Source organism: Monosiga brevicollis, genomic scaffold, assembly GCF_000002865.3.
Source record: "Monosiga brevicollis MX1 MONBRscaffold_49 genomic scaffold, whole genome shotgun sequence".
NCBI lineage: Eukaryota > Choanoflagellata > Craspedida > Salpingoecidae > Monosiga > Monosiga brevicollis.
In genome coordinates, this window is record NW_001865086.1 from 97447 (window position 1) to 112507 (window position 15061).

General features: G+C 53.9%; 3 protein-coding genes across 3 annotated transcripts in view; 1 reads left to right on the forward strand and 2 right to left on the reverse strand.

Annotated features, from left to right (window-relative positions):
- The window catches only part of MONBRDRAFT_39327 (uncharacterized protein), a gene marked incomplete at its 3' end in the record, with an annotated part of 12051 nt that extends 8171 nt beyond the window's left edge, over positions 1-3880 (reverse strand). The window contains exons 1-4 of the mRNA XM_001750831.1: positions 3819-3880; positions 3543-3671; positions 2660-3258; positions 1038-1858 (exon numbers count right to left, since the gene is read on the reverse strand). Coding sequence (XP_001750883.1) covers positions 1038-1858; positions 2660-3195 — 1357 coding nt within the window. The 5' untranslated portion in view covers positions 3196-3258; positions 3543-3671; positions 3819-3880. The remainder of the gene's footprint in view (positions 1-1037; positions 1859-2659; positions 3259-3542; positions 3672-3818) is intronic.
- A 2304-nt stretch (positions 3881-6184) lies between these two features.
- Positions 6185-13536, reverse strand: MONBRDRAFT_30380 (uncharacterized protein; the record flags this gene model as incomplete). Its single annotated transcript, XM_001750832.1, has 16 exons — positions 6185-6271; positions 6703-6798; positions 6900-7001; positions 7086-7247; positions 7581-7739; positions 8303-8387; positions 8492-8637; positions 8722-9093; positions 9161-9334; positions 9437-11470; positions 11579-11752; positions 12441-12659; positions 12780-12830; positions 12880-13098; positions 13219-13317; positions 13411-13536. 16 exons carry the CDS (start codon positions 13534-13536, stop codon positions 6185-6187), a joined length of 4305 nt encoding a protein of 1434 aa, XP_001750884.1.
- Positions 13537-13992: 456 nt separating this feature from the next.
- On the forward strand, positions 13993-14676 carry MONBRDRAFT_30381 (uncharacterized protein; the record flags this gene model as incomplete). The annotated part of the gene is made up of 1 exon (XM_001750821.1): positions 13993-14676. One exon carries the CDS (start codon positions 13993-13995, stop codon positions 14674-14676), a length of 684 nt encoding a protein of 227 aa, XP_001750873.1.
- Between the last annotated feature and the right edge of the window lie 385 nt (positions 14677-15061).

Sequence of the window (15061 nt, forward strand, 5' to 3'; positions counted from 1 at the left end):
AGAGTAAATGACACTACCCACGAGAAGAACGTATCGACTTCTCTCGTCGATCAAAACGACAGACGTGTGAGGCAGGGCAAAGAGAATGGTGGGAGCTTTGACCAAGATCCTTTCGCTGTTCAGAATGGTCAAGTTCTAGGATGTGATCCGTTTGTGGTCAATTCACAAAGCAAACAGAGGAAATAGAAACAGGAAAGGTACAAAGTAAAAATGCCACTTCCGGTCTACGGGACCGTACGTATATCTCGGTGGCAGGAACAATCACAATGTTCTACAGGCTTCCTTGGCGAGCGCCGTCAAGGATCACCAGACATCATCCTGCAGTCGTTGATCACGATAGTCAGGACTGGAATCTTCCAGTGTGTTCCAGCAGCTTCTGGACATACGTCTATGCTTGTAGTCCAATACCAAGCCACTCTGGTAAGGCGCAACGGTTACAGCTTTGTCGGTCCATGTGGTTGACAGAACAATGTGCGGGTTCTCGATCTTAATGTTGTGACTCATCTCAACCTTCAGCCCGGCAGCCGCACCCAGAGTCACAGGTATGATGAGGCCTGTTGCACTGCTGTTGGTCACGTTCCGCAAGGACACGGCAGTTGCAGACATAGGCATATTTTGATAGACGCTTCTGGGATTGGTCGGTGAGCAGCCTGTTACACTTCGAGGCGATTGGCGTTTCGAATCTCAAGTCGTGCAGCAGAGACCCACAAAATAAGATCTTGGATCGTGGTCTCAGCAAGACGGGCGTTATCGTTAGCGCCGACGAGGACCATGCCCCCACCGTTGAATCTGGTGCACTGTGTGGCTTGGCCCAGGCGTATGTGGCTCAAAGTTGCAGCACCCAAGAGGGCGATGGATTCATTTTTGATGGCATCACAATCCAGTCTGGAAAAAACGCGGGCAGCAGCTCCATATTGATGAGGCTCGACCACAATGTCTCGCCCCAGGGGCTCACCCTGATCGCAGGAGCCATGTATTGCGCTATCTGTCATGAAAAACGACTTGGCCCCGCGGTTCAACCACCACCAATGCAGTACCCAAGGGCAGGTAATTGACAAGGAGGACGTTGGCAAGCTGACAAGAGCCTCCGCGCACGCGGATCATGGTCGTTGACTCGTACATGTTGTTGTTGAAGGTGGCATTGCGCACCGTGACGTTTTGCCCAAAGGTCTCGAGGCCAACGGTGGCTTGAAGCCTTAAAGCAAACCGGTCAGAGCCCTGGAGGAGGGTGTTCCTGCTGATATGGTGAATGTAGACGGCAAGCGCCATGTTAAGCCCGACATTATCAGAGAAATGGCCAAAGACGGAATCCTCTACCAGGGTGTCGGTTCCAGAAATGTTGAGGCCATACCCTCCCAATTGCGCCAAGGACTTGACGTTGCGCATCATTGTATTGTTGGTCGATGGGCCCGGCATGATGTTGCATGTATTGAATCCAAGAGCAAAGGGGAGACCATCCGAGTTGAGGGCCCAATTGATGTTCAAGTTCTCCAACAGCGTGTCTGTGCCTTGAATCAGAAGAACGGTGGAGAGGCCAAAAAGGACGCTCTCCCGGAGTGTTGCATTGACCGCTTCCTCCTGAACGAAGATGCAAAAGTAGGCATTAACGTACACGTGGTTCGGTTGTTCCATCCGATAGCAAGTGATTTGGTCCATGAGTACGTGGCTGGCAGCCGTCATGATACCCCCGCCAAAATTGGTGGACGTCACGATATTGCGCAGCACGACGTTGGTAGCTTGCGTCGCATAAATGCTGGCATAGGTTGCGTGGAGACTTGTGGTAAAGTTTTCAACAAGTAAGTCGTTGCCGCGAACGATGGCCATTGGCGAGAAGTAGCCCATTGCGAAGCTCGCTCTGCTGGAGCAAGATGGAAACGCCAACGATGTCATTACCCTAAGCGGAAATTCCTTCGATGTTTGAGGCCCCTCCGCCGAGTGAAAAGCCATGCCAGGAACAATGGTGAGCTTCATTTTGGGACATCAAGTTGTGCCAGCCCCTGACCCGGATGCCGATGTAGCTGCTTCTGGTGGCAACGATGCGAGACAGGGTATTGTGGCTAGCAGAAAAGAAGAGACCGCTCGCCACCTTGTTCCAACTCCATAATCAAGCAATCGATGGTGGTGCCATTTCCATAAACGGAAAGGGCTGCGGTGGTGGTGACCGGGGACAGGGGGTCAGGCCATCAGAGTGTGGTGCATGCTCCATTGGCTCATTGGCCAGAGAGGGTGATGTTGGCGCGAGTCAGGTTGGCAAGGCCCTGAAAGACGGTGACGCTGTCCACGGCAAAGCTAATGGTGGGTGGCTGGGCAGAGTTTTCTGCCTGTGCGAGTGCCCAAGATAAGGTGCCCTCAACAGTATTGATGCCTGTTGGCATCACGGGAAGAACAGATCGAGGTCAGCCACCAAGTGTAGAGACGCGGCAAGACGGCTCGAGGAAAAAAAAAAAAAAAAAAAGCATGAGGCACACGAAGGGACAAAGTATTTTTGTGCAGTGGTCGCGTCACCAGAACAGGTCTCAAGCGGGTGCGTACCATGGTCTTCGGGTGGGGTGACGAGAAAGAGGTTCGCCTGAACGCGGCTGCTACACAGCAGCAGCAGCAACAACAACAAGGACATCACACGAGGAGCACGTAGAGAGGCGCCAAATCTTTGCCGCACGGTTCGTGGGCTGAAGTGAAGCGGCGACCTGTCCATTGTGACGGAGCATTGGCCAGAAGGAGCAGGAGTAGCGTGGCGGCAATCAGCTCAAACCACTTGAACAGGTTGGACCGGGACATGTGGATGAGGGCAAAGGAGCGCTGGTGAGCAACGCTGACGGGGTGGTGTTGGTATTTGAGATAGTATCGGCCCTCCAAGAGGAGGATGACGGCGTGGTCGCGGTAGGCGTCGGCGGCAGCCAAGGGATTGGTGCGTTCAAGTTGGGCAAGGCGTTGCTGCTCGAGATCCACGGCGTGGCGCTGATCGCCGAAAAACTCGCTGAGTGTGTCCATGCCGGGCAGCATACCCGAAGCTTGCCCATCGGCGCTGTCCGCGGAAGCGCCTAGGTTGGAACCATCCCCACTTGGCGGAAGGAGCGGGGCCTGGTCCTGGTGTGGCTCTGCCACGCTCTCATCAGCGGCTGGTGGCAGAGCTTCGGCCAAATGGGCGCCATCCTCATCCGTTTCAGACGTGGCCAGCAGTCCCTCGGTTGACATGATGCCCGTGCAGTTTGAGCGCACACGTGAGACGTTGAAACGTTGGGTGCGGGGTCTCCTCAGCTGAAGAGCGCAGAGCGGGATGAGGAAAAGGAGAAGAAAAAGAAGAAGGGGGGCGAGGGGGAGGAGGGAGGAGGGGGAGGAGGGAGGAGGGGAAGGAGGAAGGGGGGTGAAGAAAGATGGATAGAGTAGGAGAAGAGGGGGGAAGGGGCGGGGGGAGGTCGAGGAAGAGAATCGAGGTGGCGGAACAGGTGCATGCAAAATAAAAAGCAGGACTACCATCAAGCACATCAAATGGGGGGGCCGGGGCTATCAATCAGTCCAAGGTCATTCCCCGATCAACATACCCATGGGCATCAGCAGCAACGACACCAGCAGCAGCAACCACATCAGCAGCAGCAGCAGCAGCAGTAGCAGTAGCAGTAGCAGCCAGGTGAAGCGACAGGGCTATAGAATGTGCGTCCGCAGCTCTGCCACTGAAAAAAAGGGATCAACCCCTCGTGAGCCAACGAACGCAGCAAGCAAGCACGCTTCTCCCCCTTCCCCTCCACCCACCCACACACACACATGTATAAACGGAAGGCTGAGGCGGTTCATCAAGCCATGAAGCCAGTGGTACGTACCAAGCAACGGCTGCGCGCGCACACGGCCCCGTCGAGACGATGAAGAGGACGACGACGTGAGCTGCCGTAAAATACGAGAGAGAGAGAGAGAGAGAGATGTGGTGTGCGTTCTCATGCAGAGACACTATCAATCTGACAGTTTTAGCCAACGGAAAGTATAACGTATATCCAGAGATGGGGTGGTGGCGTGGACGTTTGGCCAGAGAGGTGTGCGTGGTTGTTGTTTTTTCTGTTGATGATTTGCTGGGCCAACTCACCGTCTTTTTGTCAGACAAAATGAGACGAAGGGAAGAGGGAGAGGGAGAGGGTAAAAGTGAGATATGTTTAGAGATATGAACAGGCAGGGGATGTGAGTACACGGGAAAACAAAGGCAAGAACAGGGAGAGAGAGGCGAAAAGGGATGTATCCAGAGAGACAAACATCTGCCACAGACTTTACCGATTCAACCCTCTCTCCCTCAAAATCTCTCTCTCTCTCTCTCACCTCTCTCGATCCCGAGCATAATATCTCTCCCTCTTCAAGTTTCTCTCTCTCTCTCTCTCTCTTGTGTTTTTGTGTCTTTGCTCTTTATCTCTCTCTCTCAAACCGACCAAACCAATTCAATCTCTCTCTCTCTCTCTCTCTCTCTAAATCTCTCTCTCTAAATCTCTCTCTCTCTCTCTCTCTCTCTCTAAAACTCTCTCTCTCTCCCTCTCTTTCTACCATGCCAAGCTCCAGGACGTCTGAAGGCCGGGATTGAGTTGCGAGGAAGAGAGAGGTTTGAGGGACGTCCGGGCGGGACGGAGCGAAAGATTTGATGGTGTCTTGAGGTCAATTGAACCAGTTGTAGTCGGCAAGCATTCACAGTGGGCAGACCGTTAGAATAGCTGTAGAGCTGCTCAATCCCGTGGAGAGGGAGAGTCACAGGAGGGCAGAGCACACCGGGGAGCACAGGGAAGACAGAATGGCAGGGGGCTTGACGTTCCTGCGGTCGGCAAGCATTCACAGTAAGCAGCCCAGGTGTCAATCTCCCTCTCTCTAAGTCTCTCTCTAAATCTCTCTAAATCTCTCTCTCTCTAAATCTCTCTCTCTCTCTCTCTCTCTCTCTAAATCTCTCTCTCTCTCTCTCTCTCAATCCAATCTCTCTCTCTCTAAATCTCTAAATCTCTAAATCTCTCTCTCTAAATCTCTAATTGCTCTTTATTTCTCTCTTCTCAAACCTAATCTCTAAATCTCTCTCTCTCTCTCAATCTCTAAATCTCTCTGTCTAAATCTCTCTCTCTCTCTAAATCTCTCTCTCTCTCTAATCTCTCTCTTACTTAGGGGAGAGATGGGCAGAGCGCAGTAGAAGAGGTGAATTTATGTGCCTGCGTGTGTCTCAGGGAGTTTGCACACACACACACACACACACACACACACACACACACACACACACACACACACACACACACACACACACACACACACAGACCGTGCGGCGCAACTCGCGGGCGTTGGCATCAATGTGAGACGTTGTCACCGTCAACAGTCAAACGGCCAGCGTGACTGTGTCAGCCTTTGACAGCATTTCGTTGACGGCTGCCAACGAGCTCTCCCTCTCGGGGAACGCAATAGTTATGGATAACCTTCCGGTGCTGGCGGCTGATGCAGGGGCAGCCGCCTTTCAGCTCTGCGCTTGTGCTTCGGGCCAGCTCTACCGCGTGGCAAGCGGTGCCGCTTGTGCTACGGGTGTGTCTCTTTGCTAAGTAACCCGCCATATCCGCAGTCCAAGCTTGTTGTCCCTTGGACGTGTTTCGCGTAAACATGTTGATATGATGTCTGTGGATGTTCCAGTCGTCTCCTCTCTTCTTCTCTGAACTTGAGCTCGTACCTGTCGCCTTGAAACCAAGTCGATTTTGATTTTGATTTTTGTTTTTTTTTCTTTACAATGTTAAAGAGAAAAGCACAGTGTGCTAAGCGCCGAAAGCCGTGAATGGAGCGGTCTTCGAAGCATCCTCAATGCCAGTGCGATGTCTGAAGGTTTGGCAGTTGGCAAGCATAAAGACGTATTTTGACTGGCAGGCAGACGCTTCCTTCACCTGCCTACGTCGCAGAGTTGCCAAGCGCGATCCAGAGAGTGCAGGGGTTGCGATGTGATGATCGCCCACACAAGCCGGGCGCCGAAATGAATCGTGAGGCACAGTTCGGCCTCTGTGATCTCAGAGTAAAGCGAGCACAACGCGCCGCGGACTTTGTGGCTGTGGCACGGGAAGAAGCCGAGATGATGCGCATCCAAGAACGATATTATTCACGCATCACTCCAGTCAGTCCACGGTCGCGTTCAAATGCTCAAAAGCGAATCATGCGAGCAGAGAGGAAAGGATCTCTCAACACCAAAACCCAATGTTCACACTGCCTCGAGTTTGGCATCATTCGATCGTGTATAGACCACCACCAGCTCGGGATAGATGTGTGTATGGTCGTAGATGGCCACCTGGTGAAATTCGCCACGCGGTGTAGCGATAACCGAGTCATGTCTGTAGAAAAGGTCACAGGCAATCGTCGTGTCAGGTCCAAAGTCAACCAGAGGTACTCGCGGCTCAGAACCAACATGCAACGTGTCTGTCCGGCGCACCACTCATTGTCTGTTTGCGCCTGGCGAGAGCAGTGGGGCCAGTGCTCCACAAGGTGGTGCTTCATGGACCTAGGCATGACCCAACAGAACTTGCGTGACAGTGAGCATGCGCTTGCCGTCGAGTCAACCGTTGGTGTACCGATGACTCTCTAAAGTCATACACAAAAGCGCATCTGGCATCAGACCAGCAGCCCATTTCGATCAAACCAGTCGCAGTTTCTAACCCCACCTTGCCAAAAATGATCGAACAAGTAAACACCGAAATCAAAACCGGTGGCTCGCGCGGCTACCAGCAAAGCGCGGCCCAAGCGCACAATCTTATCGCGCAGCGATTGCTCGGACATGAAGCAGCCGGCGCTCTTGACAGGGTGTATCACGAAGCAAAGCTGGACAGCCCGAGAGCACATCCGAGGTGGTGGTTACAAGTCGATTATAGTGCCCCTAACTTGTGAGGCGGTGCAGCATCTTCCGTCGCTTGCTGCTGTACCGTTCCCACAGCACGGGGGTTTTGCACACGTGCCACCCGCTGCCCTGCAGCGTTACCTGGTCCTAGCCCGTCAGCACTCAGCTGCTGCAGCAGTTCAGCCACCTAGTCACACAATAAATTCAAACCACACGGCTTGTCAAGATCAAAAGAACAGTATTATTATGACGATATCAGCAAGCAACGCACCTCTGACACGAGCTCGGGTGCGTCGCGTAAAACGTCAATGGCTGGCCCAACAACGTGGGCGTTGCACACTCTAGCCGGCGCTGAAGAGAGTTGGGCGCTGCTTGAGATTTGTTGCAAGCAGGCCCATGTTTCCTTGTACAAACCGCTCGTCGCGTCGCACATCTGCACACAAACGCCACATGTCAACAACAACAACAACAATAAGATTTGCCTCGGGCGAGAGGTCAGTCACTGGGTTCCAACTGTTGGAATTTCGCAAACTCCCAATGCTTCTCGGGTTGCTGTCAACTCGGCCATACTGCACTTTGCCATCTAGTCCAAACAAAGCAAGCCACCACTGGGTGCATCAGTCGAGACAACATCTTGCTTTGCACATGGTCATTTGCTCGGCCGTGTCTCCAGAGTGCCAAGCTTGAGTGTGGATTAGGCTGCCAAGAGCGCTGGTCGTCTCGGCCAAGAGTCGATGAATTACTCATCCAGAAGGTCGTGGCGTACCTGAAGCGTTGGCCGATACAGGTACGTGGTCGTTTGTCGACGAAATGCAGCATAGTCGTCGGACGTGGCCAGCCTGCCTCGCTTCTCCAGCCAGCTACTCAGCCTGTGCTCCAGAAGCTTGCCCAGCAGCAAATACATGAATATCAGCATGCTGATTTCCTGGTCCATGGATGGAAAGGTATGCCGTTCATTCAGGGACAGCCAGCTGTCAGGCTCCACAGCATGTGAAAGGCCAGTTTGGGTTTGCGAGGAAGCGGGTCGTGTTGAGGAGGCGTTTTAAAAGAGGTTTGAGAGACGTCCATCGGGACGAAACAAGAGATTTGGTGGTGTCTCGAGGTCAATTGAACCAGCTGCGGTCGGCAAGCATTCACAGTGACCAGACCAAGAGGTGTCACAACAAACAAACAAACAACAACGAACAACGGTGAACAACAAGAATATCAGACAAGACTGTCTGCCAAGACATTGCAAAGTACACGAAGCACACGGGTCGACGCATGTGCCTCCTAGAGGAAGGGCACGCCTCAGTTCGTGAAGGTGCGTATGTTAGTCAGGAAATGAAGTCGCACCAGCTCCATAGGGGCTCCTGTGGGAAGACCCATGGTAGATGACGCTGATTGTGTGCAAAAGCAACGGGGTGTCCATATGCGTGGGAAAGCGGCGGATTGGACGCGAACGACCACCGACTAGTCCAGCTCATCCTAATTGGCCGTGTAGTATACAACCAGCTCGGGATACATTTGGGCATTCTTAAACACCACCACCTCGTGGAATTCCCCAGAGGGTGTCGCGACGACCGAGTCATACCTAAAGAGAATTCAATGGCAAATGCAACCAGTCAGATCAGGTGGTGGACAGAGGTACCCTGCTGAAGGCAACATGCAATAGGCAGGCGATTTTGCCCGACGCACCGCTCGTTGTTGGGCGCAGCGGGCAGGAGCGGTGGCGCCAGCGCCCCAGAAGGAGGTGATGGATGGACAAAGGCATGACCCAACAGGGCTCGCGTGATGATGAGCATCCGTTCGCCGTTGGGTCCAGTATTGGTGTACCGGTGACTCTGAGATCATGTAAGCACATTGCGTCAGCACCACAGCACTTGGGTAAACAGGCGAGATTGACAGCCAGCGCAGCGCTGCCCTACCTTGCCGGGATGGTCCGTCAAGTAAACACCGAGACCGAATCGGTGGCCGACATTTTTACCCGCAAAGCGATAGTCAAGGCCCAGGCGCACAATCTTGTCGCGCAACATTGTGTCAGGGGCGATGCCGTGGAGCAACAGGCGCTCTTGACAGGATGCATCGCGAAGCAGAGCTGGAGAGCCCGAGGGTGCATCTAATGTGGACGTTTGGAGTTGATCATAGTGCTCTTCATTTTCGATACGATGCAACATCTCTCGTCGCTTGGCGCTGTAGCGCTCCCACAGCACGGGGTTGTGCACGCGCTCCACTCGTTGCACTGTGATATTCGCTGGTCCCCGCCCATCGGTGTTCAGCTGCTTCAGTAGCTCACCCACCTAGCCACCCAGTAGGTTCAAATCAGACGATTCGTGGAAGAGAGAAAAAAAATCACAAGCAACGCACCTCTGAAATGAGCTCGGGCGCATCGCGCAAGACATCAATGGCTGGCCCAACAACTTGGGTCGTGACAGGTCGTTCTGCGAATTGCCCGGCGCTGAAAAGGCTTGGCCGTTGCTTTGGATCTGCTGCCAGCAAGGCTTGCGTTTCCTTGTACAGATCGCCCACTATGTCGCACATCTGCACAGAAACACAGGTATGAGCAACTACAACGACAACGACGACGACGACGACAACCAGAGCGTCTTAAAATCATAGAGAAAAAAATAATAATTGACTGACCTCGGCCGCCAGATGAGGAAAGCTAAAGGCACCATCTCCCGCTTGGAAATTCCATCTGCAATGACCCACAACCTCATCGGTTCGCGACTGAGCCGGCGGCACCGTTTGTGGGAACATGTAGGTGTTGTATAGCACACAGCCAAAGGAAAAGGCATCCTGTGCTGGACGCGCCCCCACTCGGCCCCGGCCAAAAAGCACTTCGGGTGCCACATAGCCCGCCGTGCCCGACGATGCGGTGGCCGTAGATGGTAGCATGGTGGCTTCAGCGGCGGCCTTGGCAATGTCAAAATCGCCCAGCCGCACAACAGGTTGGTCCTCTGCACCGTCCAACATGATGTTGCTCAGCTTGACATCCCGATGCACCAAGCCCTTGCTATGCATAAACGCCAGCGCCGTGCGCAGCTGATTCATCAGATTCGAAATCACGGTCGAGGTGGCCATGTGGCGTGCCTTGCTGAGCCACTGCTGCAGATCCCCCTGTGCACACCATGGCTGCACCAAATAGGCGCTCGGGTGGCCACTGTGTACGTCCACGAGCGCGCCGAGGACCGGGATGATGTGTGGGTGCTTAAGCTGGCGCATGGCGCGAAGCTCGCGCAAGAATGTACGGCACTGATCCTGCTTATGTTGGCGAGCAAATGCATACTCCTTGACGGCCAAATCTTGTTCCCCAGAATCTTTCAGCGCGGCACGGGCCTTGTACACCTTGTGGTTTTGGTTGTAATGAAGATCAAGCTGGCCCAGGCTGGAGAGCGACAATGTGCGATCCACTTCGGTCATGGCCTCCAAGATCAGGCTGGCTGGAAGGTCGGGCCCAAGCACTGTGCGGAGGCGCGCTCCCAGCCTGCTTTGTTCAGGGTGCAAAAAGACCAGCAGCGCTGGAAAGTGTTGGTGCAGCAGCTGAGCAAGCTCGGCGACGTGGTCCACGTGAGACTGATTTGATAATTGTTGTCGCAAGGTGTCGCGTCGCTTTTCTAGCTTTTTGAGGTCCTGCTCGAGACCAGACCGAACAGTTTCGGGCAGATGTTGTAGAGCCGTGTGAAATCCTTGAATCTCGGTCTCCACCTTGGTTAGTTCCTCGTGGGCAGCAACCGATTCATCATCGACGTCTTGGTTTAAGCTGTCCACGTGCCTTATGCACGAGGTCAACACGGACAGCGTCGTGGCTTGCCAGTCGATCATGTCTTGCAACTGCTGCACCAGGGCTTGCGCCTCGTGAAGCGCAAACGCCAGATACCAATCTTGATTCTCATAGTCGTGCTCGACTCTCCATGTTATCAGCTGCTCCAGGCCGTTCTGCTCGGGCAAGCTCAGCCTTTCGTGGGCTTGGCACAGCTCCTCCCAGGCCTTGGGCAATGCCTCGGCTGAAGGTGGTGCACTCACATCCAAGCCTTGCGCACACTGCTCTAGTGTGTCCACGCGATGGTCCGTGTCGGTGGCTCCCGCTCTTGCCACAGCACGCAGGGCAGTAATCAGCTTCAGCACTAGCTGCTGGAGGCTGCTGTTGGCGTTGGTGAACAGTTCTATGCGCTTGGCTCCCACGTCGCGTAGCATGGCAACTTTGTCCAGGGCTGCACTGAGGTTGGCGGGTGGCGTTTCGGGTGCCATTGTCAGCGTGGTGGGTGGAGCGGGGCACGCTGCCAGCACGTCCTGAAGCTCGAGAAGCACCGGCTGCAGCTCAAAACCAGCAGTGACATCATGCAGCTCTTGCAGCACTGCTTCTAGGTTGTCAGTGTTGGGGTCCAATTGACCCAAGCGGTTGTTCAACGCTTCGGGCGCTGCCAGTGCCTGGTCGAGCGCGCCGAGGGCCTGGGTGGTGGTCGCCTGGAAGGCAGGCCAGTCCATGGCAGGAAACTCTGGTGGCGCTTCATCGATGGTCCTCTGGATGTCCGCAACTGCCGTTGCAAGATTGGGGGTTTGTTTGGCGGCACCGCTGATAAATGCATCGAGGTGAGGGAGAGTATGGCTGGTGGTGCGCGTGGGCAAGAGGGGCCTAAGCCAAGTATCCACCGCCACCACAACAGAGGCCGTGGTCTAATGGAGGGTTGTGTGGTGCCCATTGGTCGTGATGAGGTTGGATGAGGCCGTAGGAATTGGGGTAGTAAATGCATTGGGGAAAACAAGATGGGGGAGCAGGCTCACCTCGAGGGTGGGGGTGGTGGGCAGAGGCGGTAGCCAGGCGGAAGGCGGTGCCGGCGTGGGCGGAGCGAGTGGTGCGGGTGGTTGTGATAGGCGAGCCTCGTGAGCAGCAAACACGGGCTCCAGCTTGTCGCCATGCCCGCGTTGACGTCCGTAATCGAGGGGCGTGTTGCCATCCTGAAAACATGTGATTGGAGCGTGTGAGGTGGGCAGCGACGTGAGGGCTGAGTTGGGCGACGTGCATTTGCTTTTACATAACAAAGGCGAGGTGACAATGCTTTGAAGTGTGCCGGAGCCGCCAGACGCGCGAGTGGTGTGCAAATGGTGCGGGCAGGTAGCAGGGGTCCGAAAGGAGGCCCGCTTGGAGAGAAGGAAAAAAAAAAACGAAAAAAAAAAAGAAAGAAAGAAACGGCGCGTGTGCCGGGGGCAAAAGTGAAGGCACGGCCACCGAAAGCCGTTGGAGCGAGCGAGGGAGGCAGAGGCGTGATGACAAGGGGCTGGGGATGGATCAGAAAAAGGGGAGAGCGAAAACGGCAGGCGGAAGAGACAAGTGGGGCACGGGGCGCACCGGCAAAGGGCGGACGCAAAACGGGGAAAGAAGAGGGACAGCGGGAAAGAAGACAAGGAGCCAGGGGGGGAGAACGGACGCGCACGGGTGGGCAGGGTGTTGCGGAGAGGAGGGACGGGGGCAAAGGCGACGGGGCAGCGGGAGCAGGAGCAGCAGCCAGAGGGGTAAAGGGGGGAAGAGGGAGGTACTGTACTGACGTTGTCCTTGGCTTCAGTATCAACACCGTGCTCCAACAGCATCTCCGCCACCTTGACACGACCGTTATAGCAGGCCCAGTGCAGTGGTGTATCGCCATACTGTGGGATGATGCATCAGCATGACGTACAGGTACAGCATCATCATCATCAGCATCATCATGGGGTACAGGTGCACCGTCATAGGGGGGTAAAGGGGGAAAGAGGGAGGTACTGTACTGACGTTGTTCTTGGCTTTAGCATCAGCACCGTGCTTCAACAGCATCTCCACCACCTTGACATGACCGTTACGGCAGGCCTTGTGCAGTGGTGTATCGCCACGCTGTGGGATGATGCATCAGCATGGCGTACAGGTACAGCATCATCATCATCATCATCATGGGGTACGGGTGCAGCATCATATGGGGGGTAAAGGGGGGAAAGAGGGAGGTACTGTACTGACGTTGTCCTTGGCTTTAGCATCAGCACCGTGCTGCAACAGCATCTCCACCACCTTGACATCACCGTTACGGCAGGCCCAGTGCAGTGGTGTATCGCCATACTGTGGGATGATGCATCAGCATGACGTACAGGTACAGCATCATCATCATCAGCATCATCATGGGGTACAGGTGCACCGTCATAGGGGGGTAAAGGGGGAAAGAGGGAGGTACTGTACTGACGTTGTTCTTGGCTTTAGCATCAGCACCGTGCTTCAACAGCATCTCCACCACCTTGACATGACCGTTACGGCAGGCCTTGTGCAGTGGTGTATCGCCACGCTGTGGGATGATGCATCAGCATGGCGTACAGGTACAGCATCATCATCATCATCATCATGGGGTACGGGTGCAGCATCATATGGGGGGTAAAGGGGGGGAAGAGGGAGGTACTGTACTGACGTTGTCCTTGGCTTTAGCATCAGCACCGTGCTGCAACAGCATCTCCACCACCTTGACATCACCGTTACGGCAGGCCCAGTGCAGTGGTGTATCGCCATGCTGTGGGATGATGCAAACATGCAATACACACTCCAGTGACATATTCAAAGTGTAACCAATATCACACAACATCATACCAAACAGCATACGTACCCGATCATCTTTGTATTGGGCAGCATCTCGTATACGTTGTTGGTCCCAACTGGTCAACAGCTGAAGCGCCTTTTGTGGATCTAATGTAAGACACGCCATGTACAGCTGCTTTCCATCATCACTCATGGTCACGGTATCTCTCTCTATTCACCATCCGCTTCAAACCGCTTTGCTTGCTTCTCTATCCACCACCAATCTCATGAGCCCCCTCCAAATACAACTCGTCTGACAACCCAGAATTCGGACTGGGATTCGACAGGCGCGCCGTTTCCAAAACGGCAGCCGGTCAGCGGGCTCCTTGCTCTTCTCTGCCTGGTGCACCAAACGACTCACCTTTGGACAACAGTTCTCGGTGACAGTGGCGAGGACCGGTGTACTTGGTTGCCCAGCGCACGTTGTCGACTGCGAGGTGAGATCAGTGAGGTCAACTGAAAGCAAAAAACAAAAAAATGGCAGCGGTGCTTTCAATCAAAACGTTCTGGCGTCGCTGCAAGGCCCCGACCAGGAAAGTCCGGTACCAAGCACAAACGATCAGTCACCACGCACACACACAGAAAGCAAGACACGTCAAGCAGCCCGCCGATGCCGATACCGATACCGACACCGCTGCCAAAAAAGGGCACCACCAACAACAAGAAGAAGAAGAAGAAGAAGACGAAGTCAAAAGCACAAGCAAAAGCAAAAGCAAAAGCAAAAGCAAAAGCAAAAGCAATGGCAAACAACCGAAAGGAAGAAAAATGCAAGCAACACAACACACACGTTTACACCTTTTTCTTCTTCTTTTTTAATTTTTTTATTTTCAAAGAAGAAAAGCACTGGACCGGGCTCATGGGTGGTAAGGACGGTTTGCGCCGGTCAATCGGATCGCCACGCCCAACGTACCTGCCAAATCTATTGGCTCGGCCGATCGAGCCCCCGTGTATTTCTTTCTTCTGCGCACCAACCACACCCATAGAGAGTGTAATTCGTCTCAGTTTTATGTATCTCTCAAACTCTCTCTTTCTCTCAAACTCTCTCTATCTCTCTCAAACTCTCTCTCTCAAACTCTCTCTCTCAAACCCTCTCTCTCAAACTCTCTCTCTCAAACTCTCTCTCTCAAACTCTCTCTCTCTCAAACTCTCTCTGTCTCTCAAACTCTCTCTCTCTTTCTCACGCCTTGTGTACGAACAACGTGACAGCTCGCCTCTTACACCACAAAAATGGGGCTCGTACCTACAACATGTACTGCCCCTTTGCCAGCCATGCCATTCCAAGCCCGTTGGCTAACTTGCCTGGTCATACCAATCTTATTCCCCGCCCAAACGTGAGCGACCATTCCTGACGGCGAGCTTTAGGTTCATCGCCATGGCGGTCATGGTGCTGCTCGTTCCCTTTGAACGCGCGTTTGCCTTCTGGAGCATTGCAACGGCAACCTTCACAAACCGATATATCTCCTGCAATAACTTACATCATCATTCCTAGCAGAAATACATTAACTTCTCGTATATCGAAATAAACGGTTTAAAGAAGAGTAAAAAACCCGAGGTGCATTTCCCCTGCAGCAACTTGCATCTTGTTCAACATTGCGAGGTTCGGGGCAGCAAGGGCAGCGGGTGACGGGACTGAGGAAGGGACGCGGGTGAGGAGCAAGTGTAGCAGAGACTCTTTTTAA